General features: G+C 43.9%; 3 protein-coding genes across 20 annotated transcripts in view; 2 read left to right on the top strand and 1 right to left on the bottom strand.

The window, feature by feature from the left end:
- Nucleotides 1–2,837, top strand: part of LOC102799985 (KAT8 regulatory NSL complex subunit 1-like) — a 39,030-nt gene extending 36,193 nt beyond the window's left edge. For 3 of the 4 annotated variants that reach the window (XM_087844917.1, XM_035908870.2, XM_087844916.1), the window contains 5 exons: nucleotides 1,349–1,473; nucleotides 1,560–1,617; nucleotides 1,952–2,064; nucleotides 2,156–2,408; nucleotides 2,499–2,837. In XM_087844917.1, coding sequence (XP_087701043.1) covers nucleotides 1,349–1,473; nucleotides 1,560–1,617; nucleotides 1,952–2,064; nucleotides 2,156–2,408; nucleotides 2,499–2,717 — 768 coding nt within the window. In that variant the 3' untranslated portion in view covers nucleotides 2,718–2,837. The remainder of the gene's footprint in view (nucleotides 1–1,348; nucleotides 1,474–1,559; nucleotides 1,618–1,951; nucleotides 2,065–2,155; nucleotides 2,409–2,498) is intronic. The other variant, XM_087844918.1, reaches the window with a different exon arrangement.
- LOC102781177 (S-adenosylmethionine synthase-like) overlaps nucleotides 1–20,647 on the top strand; it is a 132,457-nt gene that overhangs the window by 66,920 nt on the left and 44,890 nt on the right. The gene's annotated exons all lie outside the window — the stretch shown is intronic.
- Nucleotides 6,676–20,647, bottom strand: part of mapta (microtubule-associated protein tau a) — a 40,894-nt gene continuing 26,922 nt past the window's right edge. For 11 of the 15 annotated variants that reach the window (XM_087844915.1, XM_087844901.1, XM_087844912.1 and 8 more), the window contains 8 exons: nucleotides 19,869–19,907; nucleotides 19,395–19,648; nucleotides 17,749–17,841; nucleotides 15,886–15,978; nucleotides 13,750–13,842; nucleotides 12,562–12,643; nucleotides 12,084–12,190; nucleotides 6,676–10,236 (listed from right to left, as the gene is read on the bottom strand). In XM_087844915.1, coding sequence (XP_087701041.1) covers nucleotides 10,039–10,236; nucleotides 12,084–12,190; nucleotides 12,562–12,643; nucleotides 13,750–13,842; nucleotides 15,886–15,978; nucleotides 17,749–17,841; nucleotides 19,395–19,648; nucleotides 19,869–19,907 — 959 coding nt within the window. In that variant the 3' untranslated portion in view covers nucleotides 6,676–10,038. The remainder of the gene's footprint in view (nucleotides 10,237–12,083; nucleotides 12,191–12,561; nucleotides 12,644–13,749; nucleotides 13,843–15,885; nucleotides 15,979–17,748; nucleotides 17,842–19,394; nucleotides 19,649–19,868; nucleotides 19,908–20,647) is intronic. The other 4 variants (XM_087844909.1, XM_087844908.1, XM_087844905.1 and 1 more) reach the window with 4 other exon arrangements.

Genomic DNA, 20,647 nt, shown 5'->3' with positions numbered 1-20,647 from the left:
GTGGAAATCTGATGGTTTCACATGACACAAGATGACGAGCACAGCATTAAAAAATGCGTTCCAGGGAAAGTCTTAGACAGGGTGTGTGTGGGAAAGCTGTGCTGTAGCGAGGAAGACGGGAAACAAACTGAGACTTCTGCGGCGATGCATGCAAACAAGCTGCGAGCGTCACTGTCTGATGCGTTTTTGGCGCCATTAATGCGAACAAAAGTACAAGTTGAGGCTCGATGAACACTCATCACAGTGTTTGTCGCCGGGCGGAGGTTCAGACGTTAAACTCGAGCTGAAACTTTTTTGTGGTTGCTGGAGCAGAAAAAGCAGCAGGAAACAAAAACACTCAGCAGACTCGTTGCACCAGCTGCTGCCGTATCCGCTCTGTAACTCATGATCTGTGACCCCGTTCGTGGTCGGAGCGCTTTAACGTGCTGCACTGTCTGGGCTTGTTTTTGTTTTTACTTTTTTTCTTCTCATTTTCATCATTATTATTTTAATAATTTTACTTTATTTTAATTCATTATTTTCACACTTCAGAATCGGGCTGTCTGTGTGGATGCTCAGCTTAGCTTCAGGACTTCTTAGCGAGTAATCTGAAACCATGAAGCAGCATTTTACTGATTAACCTGCTGCTGTGGATGGGCTCACTCCAGAGGTTCCCACGGCTGAAGTTCAGTCTGCTTTCAGCGTCTTCTTCCTGCCGTGTGAACTTTTGGAAGCAATTTAACTCGTCCTACGTCTTTTTTGTGCTTGTATTGAATTACATGTACTCATCTTCACAAACTTATTACAAGTCAATGATGTTTTGTCTTCATTTACATCCAAAGTTGAGTCTCTAAACCTCGTAAAGCCTCTTTTTCACGGTTATTAAAGTTCATCTGTTGATTTTCTTGGAGCTGGATAAATCTGGAGTGCTCTGTTTTGTCTCGGTTTGTTTTTCGGGAGCTGGAGGAGTATTTGGACCTAGAAATGGTTAAATGCCGCAGACTTGACCAGCTGATTGTGGCCTGCAGGGCATCTTCAGCTCATTTGCACACTCACCCTAAAACATGAGCGTGTAATTGTTGCCTGCTGGTCTTTTACACAGACATGGACATTTATTAAACAAAGTCTCCTTGGATTAAAGAGGAAACCTGTAAATTGTAAATATCCAAATGTGTTTGTGAAGTGAGCTCATGATGACCTCAGTTTCTATTAACCTTCATCTTTTGGATTAACATGATGACACGTGTCGTCCTCCCTGCAGGCTGTGAGAGCGTTTGAGCTGAAAGTGTGTCGGAGCCGGTCGAGTCGTTATTGTTTGCAGACTTCTGTGTAAAGTCTCGCTTGTTTACACTCCTCCTTTGTTCTCCAGCAGCAGCCAATCAAGAGGAGGCGAGGTGAAAGCTCCTTCGACATCAACAACATAGTAATCCCCATGTCTGTGGCTGCCACCACCCGCGTGGAGAAGCTTCAGTACAAAGAGATTCTCACGCCCAGGTAAACCGATACCTGCATGGAAAAATACCACTCTGCTGTGGCTGCTGGTTTCCTGCACTCACACGTTTTTGTCTTGTTTTCTAAAGCTGGCGGTGTGTGGACGTCTTCTCGCAGGCCATAACCGAGGAGGAGAACGAACGCGAGGTTAGAGAGCCACCTCATTGGTGGTATTTATTAGATTTCACATGTTAAGCTGGGATGTTAGGATCCGATCAGGAGATCACCTGAGCTGCTGAGCGAACAGTGACACCTGGTGGTCGGATCTGACTCGTACATTTAAACCTGTGAAGCAATCATGAAGGCTTTGAAAGCCTAAAAACCCTCTTTTAAATCCTTAGCGTGACATTAAAAGTTATAAAAACATCTCAGCGTCGTTGTTCGAGCTCAGATGGTCAAACTGCTTTCTCTCAGAGTGTTTGACGATTAAACCGAAGCAAACGAGTTTTCGGGGTCCTGATGACGTGTGATGTTTCTGCAGGTGGAGGACCTGTCAGACGCAGCCTTCATCCAGCTCCATCAGCCCTACGAGGACCAGGAGCGCACTCGCTGGACTTGGAGGGCCCTGGCTCCTGCTAAGAGGCGGGGCAGCAGGTAAGAGCAGCGTCATACGCCTCAGTAAGCGCCTCGCGTTTGTCGTCACGCCGCAGCCGTGACATTGACAACTCCTCCGTTTCTTCCTCAGGTCGTACAAGTCCGTGGACGGGCGCACCACACCTCTGCTGTGCGGGACCAACCCGCCCACCCCTCAGCCCGCGTCCCCCGACCCGGGCCACTGCCCGATGCTGCACGACTACAGCCACGTGCCGTCGCCCATGAGTCCCGCCAGCCCCGACACCGCCTCCAACCCCCACACGCCCTGCTCGAGGGACTCCCACCGGCTCCTGTCCAGTGAGGACACGCGGTGCTCCACGCCGGACTTCACCTTCGAAGAGCGGGTACGTAGCTCCGCCCCTGAGCATCAGTCAGCCTGTGAAGCGTCTGAAGCTTTCATTCGTTTTTAACACCTGCGTTTTTTTCCCCCCCAGACGGTGGCGCCGTGGGAACGCCGATGCTTCCCCCTGCCCGAAGACCCGGCCCCAGAGCCCGAGTCTGAGAGCGACCACCAAGTCAGGCCCAGGATGCGCAGCATCTCAGGTTGCCGAGCGATGGCCTACGGACGCCTCGATTCGGATGACGCAGAGCCGCCGCTTGACGACGAGAACAGTGGCGGCGCCCTAAAACACAAGTCCTCCACCCACCGATGAATGAGGGCCCCCCCACACACACACCCACACACAGCTCCTCTCTGGCATTAACAAGCAGAACCTCAGCGCAGAATAACATTAAATGGGTTCCTGTTGTTTGATATTCAAACATCAGTCTAATACTTTCACAGTTTTTAGTGAACATTACGGAGATAGAAGCCTTTCCCGACACTTGTTTTTTGTCACACGAAAGAAGAAAAAAAAAAGATAAATGTTTAAAAAAAAAGTATAAAAACAACACGTTACAAAAAAATTTCTGTAGTAGGCTAAACAATGTACATGGGGGCTTAGTGGTGTTTCATACGTCGCGTGTACACTCGTAGCGCACTATGTAGCGGACTCCTCAAAAATATGGCCAAAGGGTTTTTTTTGTTTTTGTTTTTATTGACTAGTTTGCTTGTAATTCCCATGTACATTTTTAGTGGAGTGACAAATAAAACAATAAAAAAAATGAGAAAAAAAATCAGCCCTTCCTCTTCCTCCGCCCCCCTCAGACTTTCCTCATCCAAATAAAACAGATACATTTGAGATGTGGTTCCCCCTCCTTCCTCTAGAGGTCGCCTGAACTCACCAGAGCACTTCTTTAAACTGCCAAGTCTGGTTTGCTTCATTTTGTTTGTTTTTTCATTCCTGACGTGTTTTTTGTTAGTTTTTCTCTCGTTCTGTTCTGACTCATCCTCTTCTTCTTTTTTGTGCGTTCCTTTTAATAGTAAATCATTCCTTTTTTGATCTCCCGCCGCTGCCTCTGTTTTCAGTTCAGCTTCACAGAGGGCAGCACAAACAGACACGGCGTTTTTAAGTTTGTTTTTTATTAGTGTTGGTTTTTTTTGGTTTTTTTTTTTTAAAGCACTTACCCCTCAAAGCGCCGCCGCTGCATGTCAGCAAACACGCTTGCGTCCGATCCCGACGGCACAAAGGCGTCCACTTAATTTAAAAAAGAAAAGAGGAAATGGAAACGTCAAATCGCAGCGCGGCAAACAAACCCCGCCCTCCCTCCTCTCACATTTCACATGTAGCAGCTCTCAGCTGAAGCCGCCCTGAGCTCAGGTTCTCCAAGGGAAAAAAAATCTTCTGCTGCCCCCTCCGACCGATCGATCGATCGTCACACTCGGATTTTATTTTCACCACATCCTCCATATAACCTCACACACTCCTCCTCCTCCTCCCTCCACCTTAAAGTAACTAATTGCTATGCAAAAAAAATCTATGGTTTTTCATTTTACACCTTTTTATCCCGCAGCCATTCAGTCACTGTTTGTTTTTTTTTCTTTTTTTGTAGTTAAGCGAGATGTCGATGTACCTGTTTGATTGTTGCAGCAGTTATAACCTAATCAAAAAGCTGAATTGTTTTTTCTTTTTTGTAAATAGTACCATTAAAACATTTATGTTTAACTTGGTGCCGTGGTCCTGCTCTCAGCTCATTTTAACCTGTGTGATGTCACCGCTCGCCTCTGGCTCCGGGTGTTTCAATGCAGACTTTTCATAGGTCGTCCTGAATGAGCCAGAAATCTACATTTTTACTGTCAGATTTGATGAAGTGAAACAACTGTGATCAGCGTCCTGATTACACCACCACCTCCACCTGCTGCGTCTGGAAGTGTCATCCTCACTGAAGTGTCCTGTTTTAAATCCATAACCGACCAATCAGAGCGCAGTAACATGAATGATTTATGTAGAAAGTCAGATTTTCTCACAATGAAGCGAGTTTTAATTCTGACTTACTTTGTCAGAGGTGTGAAAGGTTCACAGCAGGGGTTGAACGTACGCCCAGGCTCACGGGCACTCAGGCAGTGATTAAATGGGGAGTTGAGGCATCTGCTGGAAAAATCAGCAGCGCTTTGAGCAGGTTAACAGGAAATGGAGCGATTCTTCTTTCAGGGTGTGAAACTCTAGATTAAACAGCTGAAAGGAGTTTCAATGCCACAACTTCTTTCAGTGGAGAGGTGACTGGTTTAAACAGTTTAGTGGTTAATGTGTCTGCCTCACCAGAGAAAGCTCCAGGAAGAGAATAAAACATGAGGACTGACCTGCTGTCAGGAGCCTGAAGAGGAAGCTGCTGCTTTAAAAGCACAACTAGAAGTCTTGTTTGTAGACACACCTAGAATCAGCAGTTAGACCTGGACTATGGGACGAAACTGAAACGCCATCTGGCGGCTCTGAGACGAGAGGGACCTTCCTGTTGTGACCGCTGCACCAATCCTCAGACTGACGGCTCAGAAAGCTTCATTTAAGCTGAATGATAACCTGGCACTAAGTAACATTATTTTGACATGGGTGACCTTTGACCTGTTACTACAGTTTAAAACTGAGGCTGTATCCCAATTCAGGGTCTGCAGCCTTAAAGTACGCAGCCTTAATGGTCCACAAGGGCAAGACCACTAAGGCCGGAAGTGCGAGGCTTGTGAAATGGGACGGTCTAGCCTCTGTTGCGCTGCCCAGGTTGCCTAGCAACCATGATACTAACAGCTGGAAACATTTCATACAGCTTTGTTTGACAGAGATGAAGGAGAAAATCTTTTGTTCATTTGTTTGTTTGTTTCTACATGAGCTTTGATCATTCTCTGTAAGATTAAGCTCAGCTATTGAACGGCGTATATTTTAAAGTAAAGGCTTTAAAACCAAGTTAGTACAAACGTCACTAATGTCACATGACTTTGCCGACATGTGACCAACAGGAATGTTTTAATGTTCTTCGTTATTAAACACGAAGAACATAAATACGGGCGCCCCTCATCCGCCGATTTTTTTCGGCAAAATTATCCACACCCACCGCTGCGCTATGCATTCTGGGATATGTTGGGCCACGAAGTCTACACCGCCACGTCCTTAAGATTCAGGGAAATGAAGGACGCATTTGAGGGCTGCATTTCGAGCAGCCTTCGAATTGGGACAGCCTTCGTCGCGTCGCTGTGACGTAATCGGCCTTAAAATGCGGCCTTTAAGGCTGCAGACCCTGAATTGGGATACAGCCTGAGTGTGAAAACTTTTTGGTTGGCTAAAAGATTTATAAAAGTATTTTGGGCTTTAAAAACAAAACCTTACTTGATGAAATTGTTAACAGCACTTGTGGCTGTTTATTCAAACTTGGCTCTGTTTTTATGATGCCTGCTGTGAACTTTGAACTGAAAGAAATTAAAAATAAATCGAACACTAAAGAAAAAACCATAAACCTATAGCTATAGCACTGCTATTTTCTTATCGCTGGTAACTTAAAGGTGCTTTTTGTTTCAACGTGTGAATGAAAACATTCACCACCAGAGGGCAGCATTTCACCAGTAGGTGCATTTTAATGTTTCCAGATGTTTGCTGCTGCGTCCTCTAAAGTCTAATCGTTCACCAGGCTGACATTTTAAAGTAGATCATGTACTTAATCACTTACCTGATTAAAAAAACGTAAGCCTGCAGTTTTAAAAACAATTAATCATAATTTAAAAAACTCCACCTTCTAGAGCCTGAGAAAGTTCACACACAGTGCTCCATCTTGTGGTGCAAAGTGGTATTACATCAAAGTATACAGCTGCTTCAGAAATAAAACCAAAGCAGGTTTTACCTTTAATCACTGTTTAAGTGCCAGTGTTGGCCTCCAGTGACAGCTGAGGGCTCCCTGCTGCTTTGCTGATAATATTAAAGAACAGAATAATTTGGACAGATTGTGACTTTTACGTTTATTAGTGAATATCGATATAATTGTTGTCTGCAGGTCCCAGGGTTGATTGTTGTGCAGCTGCACTAAGAGCACGACCTCGTACTGAACTCTGGATAAAATAAGACTGAAACAGGCCTTTTAAAATTAATTTTTAAATTATTAGGTTAATCATTTTTATTCTTTAAATTAAAAGTGATTTTATTATTATTATTTTTTTATTACAGTGACCGTTTCAGCTTTTACACACTAATAAATTTTCCCCCTCTTCTTCACAGCTGTTGCATTTTGTTCGTATAAATAAAAAGGAAAAAGTTTCTCTTATGTTTTATATTTTGTAAATGCAGTAAAACACACGTTACTGTAAAGAAAACGTAAAGCACCAAATAACATAAATATTTGAATTCCGCTGCCTCAGACTGAAGGTGGAAACAGATGAATGAGTCCCGTCTGATCTGGGAGTGATTTTTTTTTGCACTCCTTCACCACCACGGTGACTTCATAGCATTTATTTTCAAATACACATATACAGCAACAAGAATCATCATAAACCAGTTATTGAGAAAATGCACAATAACGAGAACAATCACATTTCCACAACTGTACAGCGTCAGAAGTAACCCCGAAGAGAGGAAAACAAAAACGAAAGAAGGTGACGAGTTTTGTTACTGTGGAAACCTCTCGGAGATCGGCTCCCGTCCCTGGGTGCTCGCGTCCGTCCTGCACGCAGAGACGAGCGTGGAACTGGAACTAAAGAGGGTTTAGCATGCAGATAACGTTGCAAGCTTTTCGTGTGCTTGCTCGTTTAGGAAACCTTACAGCAAAGTCGGTGACCTTTTGACCCTTAATTGCACATTTTTTATACAAAAAAAAAAAAAAGAATTGGCGCATCCATCCAGTTCCAGAGCAAATATAAACAGGATATACAGAGAGATCGCTTTGTGAAAGGGGGGCAACAAGCAGACGGCTGTCTCTTACATGAGCTGCATGCAAGAAGCTGTTTCACTCATTTTAATGCGAGTAATGAATCAGCGGGGGGGGGGCCACATCGGGACGTCTCTGAGCACATGAACTGGGTTTGTTTGCAGGGGAACGTCTTAACCTGGCTCCAGCTGGAGAACACAACAAAAACGTGACCACATATGCACCGCGTGGACAAAAGTAAGTGGACGCACCTGTCTGGCTCAACCGTTTAAAACGGATCATATTTTAATCTGATGCTCGGGCACTTTTGTTGCTAAAAGGCAGGTCTACCTATCCTTTAACTTTGACGGGTTTTTTCCCAGTTCCTCTGATGGCCACTTGAGGCCGCCTCCATGTTCAGACAACAAACCTCACAGTGGAAATAAGTGTTGGCTGTTAGGGACAAATGACGCACCTGTGGCTAAAGCACCATGAAGGCAGTGAAATAATCACCTCCTCTAAATATTCCTGTTCTGGTCAGTATTTACTGAGAATTTAGACACATTTTCTAAAAGTTAATTAAACACTGAGTCATAGTTAAATGTAACGGCTCATCAAATGAATCCGAGAAAGCACCAAAACCCAAATGGCAAGTAATATCCGGCCCAAGTCTGAGGTTTCTTTTTGTTATCTGGGACCACTTACTTTTGGACTACTGCTAAAAATCTGCAGCAGATAAGCTCTCATGCGTCCACAAACTTTTGCCACGAAGTGCACTTTTGCTACTTTGCAGGGAGCGAGAAACACATCTGATCAGTCCTGTGTTTCGGGTGCATGTGTGTTGGATACAGACTGCCTAAGGAGGCCGTCACCGTCCGCCTGCCGTGCAACAATCACAATCTTCTCCGTACGAACGATCCATTAACAGTAAAACAGCCGTTTTCAGTGTTTGTGTCACCGCTGTGAAAACTTTAGTCTACCTACCTGTAAGTGCATAAATACTGTTCTCAGCCTCCTCCTCGCAGTTTAGCTATGAAAATGTCACTTTAAGGTTAATTTTCCCTCCTCGAGCTGTAGCGCATTTACACAGAGCAGTAAAAAAAAAGAACACTGACAGTAGCAGGCACGATACAAATGTTTCTTCATATCAAATACATGTCATATATCCACAGAGTACGATTATAAAACTGTGCCCAACACAAACTCTACTCTAGCTCTTCACTTCGTCTTTTTTCTGTATTTTTTTAAATCCAGGTAACGCTCCCCTCCCCCTCCCTCACCTACGACGCGGGGTCAGAAATGAGACCGCGGAGAGGCAGCGGCCCCTCGCTTCGTCACCGAGCTCAGATAATTGATCATTCTGAGCCGAACGACTCACACGGTCAGCAGAGAACAGGAAACAGCGGGGAACAAAAAACAGCTTAAACAAGTCAAATAAAACCAAAGAACAAATGTTGGATTTTCCCACTTTTGCACATTTTGTTTTTTGAAATTTTCAATATTTAGCTTTAGTGTTCTTACAACACTTGACCGGGCCTTTTAACTTCCATATTTAAGGTGAAATATTCCCAGCGTGCTGCAAGTGGAAGTTTGAACCTGTGACAGTGCCACCACGCTGTAACCCTGCGAATGGCAGAGGGAGCTGGTGGTGACGTGCTCGTGCTCTCCGCTGCGATTCTAATGGTTTAAATGTCAAACCTGTGGCGGGTTTAGTTTAGACTCTGCTGACATCCACTGTAGTAAAACCAGGACGACCCTCGAGGTCGCAGCAGACAGCACAGCTTTACCGTATCGTCGCCGCAACAACGAGCCAGCTACTAAAAACTACAAAAACCTGATGCTTCGGTGTATTTATCGGTTAACAAATGTTTCAATCGCCGTTAGAAGATCCCCCTCACTCCCGTCTGATGCACACTCGGCCATGTTTCTCCGATTAAGCAGGGAGGAGTTAAACAGCACAGCTGCCGTTGGTCAAGGCCTCTCTCAGCCCTCCGTTAAGTGTAATTTCTCTCTTTCTTCTGAACGAACATCTGAGCTCGGCGCGTCCCGTAATCAGTCGCTGTCGTCTCTGCGGTCTCACTTCTGGCCCCTCCCACCCCGCAGTCTCCTGCAGTAGCTCGAGGTGCAGCACATGTCAGGACTACACAAAGCAAAGACAGCAGTGAGGTCTGAAAGCTTTTTCTTTTCTGCCTCAATGAGAAATATTTGCTACTTTTTCTTCTAACTGTTCCTCCGCCCACTTCACCGGACCCTCTGCTTTAGCACAAACGGACCCCCACCCCCGTCCCACAAACAGTCTGCATTAACCTCCATCTTCATCTGTTTTTTATCAAAAAATAAATAAATAAAAAAAGAATCAGGGGACACCCGTCGAAGGTGACGCTGATAAGATACACTTCTAAAAGGGTTCACAGTCAATGTGACGGGAAACCGAGTCCAGACGATTTAACGGGATATGCACGGAGATCCTCAGAGGGAGGATTTCGCTCTGCTGGGGTGCTTTAACTCTTAAAGGGACACTTACAAAAGGTTCAAATTAAGTGCAGAGATCAAAGACCACAGAGAGATATTCAATACATGTTGGCCTACTGGTTAATCTTTTCTTTTTTAAGACCTCTAATAGCGACGCCTCGACGAGATTCAAAGGTTAGTGGAGGATAAACGGTGACGGGCAGCTAAAAAAAATCAAATAAAAGTCCTGTGAAAGTAACGAGGAAGGCATCACAACTCCTCTACGTGGTCGTGCGGTCGAGGCGGGGAGTGCGGCGAGCGCGTTCACAAGCCTTGTTTGGCCAGGGAGGCGGACACCTCGTCGGCCAGCGTGGAGAGCTGTGGAGAGTCGGTCATGTTGATGCTGCCAGAGGAGGACACGGTGCTGAGCTGGTGAGGGGAGTCTTCCAAGGAGACGATCTCGGCGCCGTGGTCAGTGCGGGCCTTGGCTGTCTCGCGGAAGTTCAGTTTGTGGCTCTCAATCTGTGGCGAGATCGGAGGTGAAGGTCAGACATCAGATCGGCCATGGCCTGGATTTTTCTGATTTTTAAGGACTGATGATACGTAATCTTTTAATTTCCTGCGTTATGATTCACCCTCAGCTGTTTACTCAAGTCTACAGAGGCCAAAACCATCAAAACTGTGTGCACATGAGGTACAGTTTGCATGCAACAGGAATAAAGACGTTTACAGCTTCCATGTTCATAACATTTCTTTAAATGTTAAAGGAAACCGGTCTGCAACCAGCGAGCCGCCTCCGTCGATGGTTGCAGGAGGTTGCAGGAGGTTTCTGGCTGTGTGAATGACCTCTTGGCCTGACTGATGATGTGAGGTTAGCTTCACAGGCCTCAGATCCTGAAAACTCATAATCAGCACTATCCACGTCATGTCTCATGTCTGAGATGAAGCAGCTTGTAGGTACTTACAGGAGTCCTCAATCTTTATGAGAGGGTTCGTCAGGATGGGTGTGATGGGTGCTGAAGGGACAGTCGGAGGTGACTGAGGGGGGGTGACAGCGGGGGAGAGGACCGAGGGGCTGTCTGAGGTGCTCCCCTCTCCGTCTTTCCCCTTCTCCCTCTACAGAGGAGCCCCAGCAAGGAAATAAAAAGGCATGCAACAAAAATACACGTGATGGTTTCAACAGAAATGAAAAATAAATAAAATAAAACAATTGATGAGAAAATGGAGCACAGCGTCTCAGGGCCGCTGAAGGTAAATAAAAGAATGTGAGGAGCTTGGGGGAGGAGTCAAATTCAGAGAATATAACCAGAATTTTAAAGTTTAAAGAATTTTAACTTATTTTACAAGAAAAAGACAAAATTTCTGAGATAAAAAAGACATTTTAAAGGAGAAAATTGGTAAAATTAGAAAAACTATTAGAAAAATCTGATGATATATGAGAAAATTGTGATAAAATTACAAGAAAGAAAGAAACAAATTTATTATTATTAAATTATTCACTGTTTTTCTCATACATTGCCATTTTTTTCACATAAATATTGCTAACTTTATCTCTTTAAACATTTAGTTCCAGTGACCCCAAAACGCTGTCACAACAGTGAAATTTGACAACAACGACAACAAAAACTTTCAAATGAAGGGAAAATCAGCAGGATGAAGAAAATGGAAGCTTGAACAAAGGAGGGAAAAAGCAGGAAAACCAAGAAAAAAAACGCTCTAAAAGCTGCTGTGTGTGTGACACCCTCACGGACGTCAGCGTGGCCGTTCGAGATCAGCTGAAATGTTCTCGCTGGTTTTGGTTTTGCTGTTTCTGTGCTGCTGATTGTGTTTCACCCACAGAGACGGAGCTGAAAGCTGGTTTTCGAAGAAGAGAGCCGAGCACTGAAACATGCTTGAGGCCAAATGGTGCCAAACTTTAGTTAATTTAAATTGAACTTTAATTATATGTGTATATTGTCTATGTACTTTCAGTTTTTATTTATTTTTTTATTTCATTAGTAAATATGATGCTTTTAAAGTTTTTAGCTGCAAATTTTATGTCTCATTTTTTATCTTTCACAGTTTTAAATATTTTTATTTTACGATCAGTTTCACTTTTCCTCCAGCAAGCGATCCAGTGTCTTCCATACAGCATTTAAACTGCATTAGCAGTAAACAAATAAATGCAAAAAATCTGATGTTTAACTTGTAAGAGGAATAAAAGGAAAAGCTTGTAAAAATTTGAATGTAGTGAAGATCAAAATGTTTGTTTTCCGATTTTTTTTCTTGGCACGGATTGATCTCCGTACAGAACTGTGACGAAGCGCCACGGTGCCCTGAGCGTTTTGCTTTTAGCCTGCAGAGAGCGCGTCGGTGGGTTTGTACTTCACCTTCTTCAGCCCGCCTCCAGGAACGTGGCTGATGTTGCCCAGAGAGCCCACTTTGGACTGAACTTTAAACTCCAGCTTCTCGTTTTTGATCTCAATGTTTCCTCCACCTAAAAAAAAAAATTATAATCTGAGTGCAGCACCATTATTAAAGAAGTGGAAGAACTTGTACTAATGTACTAATAATCACAGCTGCCTGAGACCTTCAAGCAGTGACCAGCTGACTGTTCAAAAAATAACAAAGGCAGACTGAGTGTTTGCCGTTCGGCTCTCCAAGCCGCTTTGCAACCCACCCCAGCTTCTTTGGTTAATGCTTTTCATGGTATTCAGAGCAGAGGCCTGAACATAAATTACTACCTGTGGTATTGCATTTACACTGAAGGTGGAGGAGACTTCTACTACTAATTATATTGTCGTTACGTACTCTGTTCACAAAAGCTTGTCACCTAAAATCAAACAGAAAGTTGGAATAATATTTTACCCGGCTTGTGACGAATGTTGTCCTTCGAGCCACACTTAGATGTAACGTTGCTCAGATCGATCTTTTTGTGCACGATTTGAATCTGAGAGGAAAAAAAACAGCACAGACAGAGTTTGAATGCAGACCAGCAGAGTCAGCAGCTCTGAAGTCGCCCTGCATGCAGCCGCAGAGGAACTGATCCTATAAAACCGGCCTGTTAGTGAAACTGTTCCTGAAAGCAGGTTTAAGGTCTGAGTCGTACTTTAAAGTGGCGTTGGAGCTCTGTCTCTAAACGTGGGAGCTTTTAGTGAATCAACACCTTTGTTTTTAGATAAGAGCGACTCAGTCAGTCAATGAAATCAGATGATGATTTATGGAGGATTGCGTGGAGTCTTTAAACTTAAGGTTTCACTTGTTGCACGATGACCAATCATTTTTTAAATATGTATTAATAAATCTGTGATTACATTTACGACAAACTTGACTATAAAAACCTGCTTTCTGGAACCGGGTTACAGAAGGAAACACAGATTAACAGCACTGACTAACACACTGGATTAACAGTTAAAGTCTTAATCTGAGCGGTGCGACCTTACCCCAGTGCAGAAAAACGAGTGACCATCTTCTGCACTAACTGATAAAAGCCAGATTTCAGCAGCCATGCATCACCATGCATGGATAGATGATGTCACTCTTGGCTGTTTGTCTGCAAACACAGAGCGCTCAGTCTCTCTGCGAGCTGAGGTCACCTCAGCGTGGACGACAACAGGCACTGTTTGGTGGAGAAGCCGAGGACAGCGGGGCTCTTTGTTACCCGATCGGGACACTTCGAGGGGACAATTAGTTCACTTCACATCAAGGTTTTAGGAAATAAAAACGTCCACAAACAGGATTCATGCGTGTGGCTTCAGGGACAGATTTGAGGGCAAAGACTCAACAGAGTTATCGCAGAGCATTGCATCACACGATCCACTAAACTAAGAAGACTCTGATTTAGAAACTACGGAGCATCTAAACCAGTGAAAGAAAAGCGCTGGCAGGGCGGTTTAGTGCTGTTCTAGTATGAAATGCTCAGATCTGTTCACGAGTTCAGTGTTAATGGGAGAAGTTGACAGGTCAGCGTTTGGGAGGTCAGAAGGGCTGGACACAGACGGGAGGATCTGTGCTCCTTTCTGAGGATGCGTTCAGTGGAAGCACGCCTCTACTCACATTGCCACCACCGGGTACATGTTTTATATTATCTTTGGAGCCACACCGGGACTGCACACTGCTCAAGTCCAACTTCTTATCGAGAATTTGCACCTGGAAAGTTGATACATGGGGGTGAAAAAAAACACAGTTATGGCGGAGAAAGCAAAGATTACTGGAGAGGAAGATTAGATGTTGGAGAGCTGACCGAGACCCTCGTGAGGAGATGTCCCCACATCGCCGCACTGGTGCTTTGAAGCCTTTACAATCAGGTGAAGCATTTCAGAGGTTTTCAAACTGTACAGGAGGAACCATCAAGTTACACCTCTGAGGGCCAGGTCATCATCGGAGATGACTCCAACTCTAACCTGCAGTAAAACTGGTTTTAATTTTATTTTCACTAAACTGAAAAAAATGAAACAATCAGAAAAAAGTTGAAGGTAATCCTGTGATGACTTTGACCGTACAGGGTTGAGACTTTTCATTAGAGATCGATAAATACACAGAGAGATGACAGCACCAGTTATAAATGCAAGAATATGACATTAAACACTCATCAGATACTTTTTTAGTGCAGGTATCCATCATGGTTTGATGCTGTGTGGCAGGCTCGGTTAGAACCAAACGACTCTCAGACGGAAAACCGGACTCAAAGCAGCAGCTTTATTTTCTGGGAAAATAATCCATAAAATAAACGGAAAAAAACCCAAACTTGAAGATAGAAACTGGAAACTAAGCCGTCAACACTGGGAGGCTAGAAAACCAGGAGCACGGAGGAAACACACAGCACAGAGAGGACAACACGGGGCTTAAATACACAAGGGGGTAACCAGGGAACGGGAAACACAGCTGGGACTAATCCGACATAACGAGACAGGGAGGAAGTAAAACCAATCACATGACAGCAACCCGATGCATTGGAGAGATGAGGTGGTCATTACCAGGCTTAGACTGGGACATTGTGCATTAAATAAAACACTACAGATGATAGGAGAACGTGAGACGGGGCTTTGTGGAGTGTGCCAGGAGGAGACGGTAGAGCATGTAATACTGCGGTGCAAGGGTTATGATGTGGGGAGGAAAGTTCTGCAGAATAGATTGAAGGAGCGGGGAATTTAATCTGAAGAGTGTGTTGGGGGTAGTAGGGCACAGGTGAGGGAAATGGTGGGGTTTCTGAAGGATATAGGTGTTTATGAAAGAGTGTAGTTTTTTGTTTTGTTTTGTTTTTTTGATACGAATTGTAAACTCACTGTCTGACCCATACTCCGGACCAGTAGGAGGCGGTAATGCTCCTTTACATTGGTTGCCAACTGCCGTTAAACACAAAGAAGAAGAAGAACCCGATGCATTGAGGCATGTAGACATGGTGAAAGACCCGCTGAAGGCCATCAGACTGGGGGGAATAAAGGTGATTTAAGGGACTTTGAACATGGTGTGGTTGTTGGTGCTAGCGGAGTATTTGAGAATCATCTTTTCCCCACACGTCCATCTGTGGGTTCACAGAGAACTCTCGAAATGCACAACACGTCCAACCTTGAGGCAGATGGACTGTAATTAGACAAGAGAAGACCGAAGTCTCTGCTGCGACATTCAGAATTTGCCATAAACGTCACGAACACGGATCCATCCTGCCTCTCATGAACGGTTGAGGATGGACGAGGTGGTGTAACGGTGTGGAGGATGTCGCTCACCATCTCTGGCATCATAATCACAGGTACTTTGGAAAAGGTCGAGATTATTTACCACAACTGCTCTTTTTACAGAATTTGTAAAAATGTATTCAACATTTCCTCTTTTTATTGACAGGATGTGCTTGAACTTGAACTGATAAAGTTGTAGATTTAGTCGCGTCAGACTCTGAAAACCTCTGAAATCCTTCAGTCTGGATGGAGAAGTGCACAGGGGGAGGGGGAGAGTGTTAACCCTTTGAGTCACAGAGCAGCGAGGCTGCAGGGGGAGCCATGTGACATTTCCGTGCATAATCAGTTGATTCTGATGAGGTCAGGTGTGCGGTACCGTAATGACAGGAAGTTGCTTTTTTTTGTAAAACAAGATGAACTGCACTTGTAAATGATGCAACAGGCTTTGTGAATAATCCCTTTGCTTGTGCCTTTGTGGAATTAGTGGGACTTCTTTTAAAGCTACAGTCTCTCTCACCTTGCCTCCACCAGGCGTGTGCTTTAGGTTGTCTTTAGAACCGCAGCGAGATTGGACGTTACTTAAGTCCATCTTCTTCTCGAGGATTTTGACCTGCAACAAGACAAAAAACAAGTAAATTCTTCAGGAAATAAAAGGAGAACAGCTGGGGGGAGGGAGTCAGCCCGAAAGGAGGAAGTGAGATGGTGAAAGAGATCTCGGCGTTAAAGCTGCCATCTGTAACTCTGCATATTTGTCACGTTTCGAGGAAGTCGTCAGAAAACTGACGACTTTAGTGGAGCAGATTGCAAAAATAGCGATGTTTTAATGCAGCTGCAGAGTTTCAAACAGATGTTTTTAGCAAAGATATTAAAGTTAATTAAAACTTAATTAAGTGTAAAAAAACTTTTTAGACACAGAAACATGAATAAAAAACAAAAAGCAACTAAGGAAATACGCTGCACTCACAAAATTATTTAAATGAAAAAGAAATACTAAAAATTGTATAAAATTTTTTTTTTAATTGCTCAAATTTGTCAACATAACGAACTCGAGGAGGCTCTAGCTGTGTTAATGTTAACTGGGAGAGACAGAGCTATTTGTTAAATAGATCAATATAACAGTGTTTTTTTTTCTGTGTTAAAAGCAAATCAATAATCATGTTAAAGATGCCAGCTTTAGCTCAGAACATCACCAGTTTTCAGTGAAAGAATTAAAATCGTATAAAAACTTCAGTCTTATGTGCATAGACTGTATATAAATGATGGACGTAGCTTCTGGGTCTGAACGGTGAGCTGAATTAAACCTGCATTCTTTCTGTGTCCAGCAGAGGGCGACTCCTGTAGTAGCCAAAAGCAGTTTTTGTTAGGTACACCTGTCCTTCTGCTCATAATGCAATAACTAATTAGCCAATCACGTGGTAGCAACTCAATTCCTACGACTGAATGGACTCAACAGCTATTTTTCGTATTTTATTTTTTCTCAGATTTGAGCTTATTTTGCCATAAAGCATCGTGACTCTCCTAATGCAGTTTGATTGGTCTGTTAGGTCTGTCTTACAGGCGTAGAGACTAGTTGGCAACCACCCGGCAACCACCTGGTTGTTACAGAAAACTGTGTATTCACCAACTGGTTGCTGGCTGATGCAAAAAAGGTTCTGCACCCACAACCTCCTTGTTATTGCTTTAGTTGCTAGCAGACCGCCGCAGTCACCCACAGTTTGCACAGTAGAAGCCGACTTGTCTCTTTGTGGAGCCGTCGCGAAACTTGAAAAAGTGCATCACAAACCGTTTCAAAATAAAAGCTGTGCCTTTTGAAACACGCTGGTTGCAGCAGCAGGACAACTTTTACTCTGAAGGTAAAACATTTCTGGTTGGTGCAGACAAGTTGCCGTCTTTCATGCTAACTATGGGTGACAATCTGCTAATGACCAAAGCAACAAAAAGGTGGTTTCCAGTGCAGCACCATATACCTCTGGGACTGTCAACAAAGTCCAGTAGCGGTTACTGGAAAAGAAAGCTCGTGATTATACTGGTGGCTACGTTTAGGGCTGTCCTTCCTTGTCATCTGGAAGACGCTGCTGCGTTGCATGCCTCAGTTTCTCAGCCAAAACTAAGGCGTCAAAGACCAAAACAAACAGCTCGAAGCTGTTAAACGGGACTCAGCCTACCAGGGTGAGTGATGCCACAGTGGCTACATCCATCTTTTATATACACTCCATGCCAATTACGGATTATTGAGCAGATTGTGTTTCCACAGCCAGTCCACCTTCTGATCGGATCATTAGAGGAGAGCACTTTGCTTTTACCAGGAGTTAGTTTCTGATGGTCATAACTGCAGAGATACTCAAGAGTCTGGAGTTGAGTTCATCCCCCAGTTACTCACATTGCCGCCACCGGGTACATGTTTGATATTGTCTTTGGAGCCACACTTAGACAGCACATTACTAAAGTCCAACTTCTGATCAAGGATTTGTACCTGGAAAAGTGAAAATGTCAGTTTTTAGATTTAGAGTTTAGACGATGGCTTGATTTGATTAAAGAAGTGGGAAGAAACTCGTGCGGGAGTGTGACCGCATGCGGGGTTGGTGAGAGTCGATAATTCAAAGTGTGCATTGGTCTTCACTTCTTCTCATTTCTTTACTTGTCCAACACTGGCAGGAACCAAAGACTGGTTTTTCAGCTCTTCTATCATCTACCAGAATAAAGACTTTCTAGTTTGAACTGAATGGAGCTGAATTATTTATTTTGGTCCATAAATATCACAACACGTGATACTTTTGAGTTTCATCAGTAAGACATCGGACACGTGACTGCACCCTGAATAAAATTAGACCAACGACCTGCACGGCTTTAGCTAAAATAAACCTCTAGCGTCACACACACACACAACGACATCACACTGCAGACTACACTCGACACACTGAGTTTTACTTCCACAAACATTTCTTAGAGGTTGCCCCGGGAAGATTAGAGCTAAATAATATTGAAATAAAAAAATAACAATAATAATAAAATATCTATTTTTTAAAAAGTTACATTGTGTCCTTATCAAAACTAACTTGATTAAAAAATCTTTAGTGTATTTGTCTGTTGAGACCTGAGGTGTGTGGATTATTGTGAGTCAGCTGCCTGACTTGTGTTTGTAACACCTGAACTTCTGAAATCTCACCCTGACAAACCATCATCATCTAGTCTTCTTCTTCTTCTTCTCTTTTTAGGGTCACCACACATCCCAGCATCCTCTCTTTCCACTTACCTTCACTACATCCTCCTTACATCTTCACCATTACACCTGTCTGTGCTCTTCTCTTCAAGTTAAACTAACTAGTTAATCTGTGTGTTCTTCATTCACTTCATAGCTGCCGTCCCCTGAAATAATGCCCTATATGTAATAATAAAAGTAACAATGGAGCAAGTAACAAACTAAATGAGCAAATCCACTCTGGAAACAAACATGACAGGGAAAAGGAAGGTGGAAGGAACAACAAAGGGTTCAGGGCCTTCTGTGTTGGTATTAAAACTCAAGCATGTAAAATGACCGAGTGGGGTCATCAGATTTTACACAAAACTGATTTGCAGTTTTTAAGAGGTGCTTCTCAGACCTGAAACCTGGACAAAACCTGAACTTCCTGCCTGATCTCATCACGTTATTGTGCAGAAATATCAGCTGATTCGATCGTTTTTGTAACTGGAACGACTCTCGAGGCTCTCGGTCTGTTAGCCATTGCAAAACATCACGTTTAATCACAATGCAGCGATTAAAAGAGGAAGAAATGATGTTAAAAACAGCTTTGTGGCTATCCGCGATACACCAATAGTCCAAAATGAAACGCTGCAGAAACAGAGGGACACATTTGTGGCAGGAAAAGGTTTTATGATTAGAAACCCACATTGGCACATAGAAATATACGCCTGGATCGTAGACGACTCCACTCGGTCACGTGAATGTTAAAACTCTGATCTGCAAACTCAGTGGATCAGTGGGCAGTGTTCTGTGAGGGGGTGTGTTCAGAGTGTTTCCCGGGTTACCTTTCCCCCTCCGGGCTGATGCTTCATGTTTTCTGTGGAGCCGATCTTGGACCTGACGTTCTTCAGGTCTGGCAGCGGCGCCGCGGCGGCCAGAGGAGCCGGTGGACGGGTCTTCAGCGAGCCCGGGGATTTGGGGGTGGAGCGAACCACAGCCACCTTCTTCACTTTGTTGGCATCGGCCCCTGACTTTGCAGAATTTGATTGGCTACCGGGGGATTTGGGAGTGCCGGGGCTGCTCTGTCCACTCTTGGCATCTAGAGGAACCAGAGAAATGATAAGTTAGGAGGAGTGTGATGAGTCATGCATGTAGAAGAAACCATTAAAAAATAATAACAAATAAAGCATACTAGGAGCTCTAACGGCTAAAAGCTGACTGAGTTTGATCCAGAAACAGCAGATCAGACTGTTATTGTGGCCATGCAAGGCTGGAAGCGATTTCTAATCATTTGCTTTATTTGATTTGATTTTTTTTACCTTTTTCATTTTTTGGAGTGAGAGATTTGTTGGCACGAGCTAGAGCACAGAAAATACAACACATCATTACCGCGCACTCCAAAAATACGGAAGCCTATATTAAAGTAATCATTTAAAAATGAGCTTTAAGAGCAGACTAAATAATTATTTTACCCGTTAGGCGCCATTTTTTTCTTTGAAGAGTTTCTCTGCACAGCTGTTTAGCCACCGACACAATTTCTGTTTTTCATTCACAATGTTGCTTTTGGATTTTGGGGGGAGATTATTTCTAGGGGTGCAACGATACTCGTATCGATATTGAACCGTTCGATACAGTGCTTTCGGTTCAGTACGCATATGTATCGAACAATACAACATTTTTAATTTATTTTATCAACTTTCCTTCTGACGATGCTGTCTGTGTTGAGCGCTCAGTGGATCTGCGCTCGACAGTGCAGCCTAGGCGGAGTAGTCAAAAGCAGATTCACTGAGCGCAGCGCAAGCTAGCGAGACAGAAGTTAAGCTCTCCTTGCAACATGGCAAATTGAACCTCCCTCACCCTGATTCAGATCTGGCGTTTGGAACTATTTTGGTTTTCATGTGAAGTATGACCCTGAAGGTAAGCGTGTCATGGACAAAAGTAAAACAGTATGTCGGATGTGCCACGCAATGCTCAATTACATGGGTGGGAACTACTGCGTTAGCGCAGTTAGCTCGTTAACGTGTTGGCCGTCCAGCCCCACGCACGGGGCGATCCGCGGCAGCTCGTTAACGGAGATTTGCCGTGTTGTGGTGTTAAC

This window comes from Neolamprologus brichardi, chromosome 8, assembly GCF_056152115.1.
Source record: "Neolamprologus brichardi isolate AB-2024 chromosome 8, ASM5615211v1, whole genome shotgun sequence".
Lineage (NCBI taxonomy): Eukaryota > Metazoa > Chordata > Actinopteri > Cichliformes > Cichlidae > Neolamprologus > Neolamprologus brichardi.
Note: the sequence above shows the minus strand (reverse complement) of the source record. Positions and strands in the feature narration are given on the sequence as shown.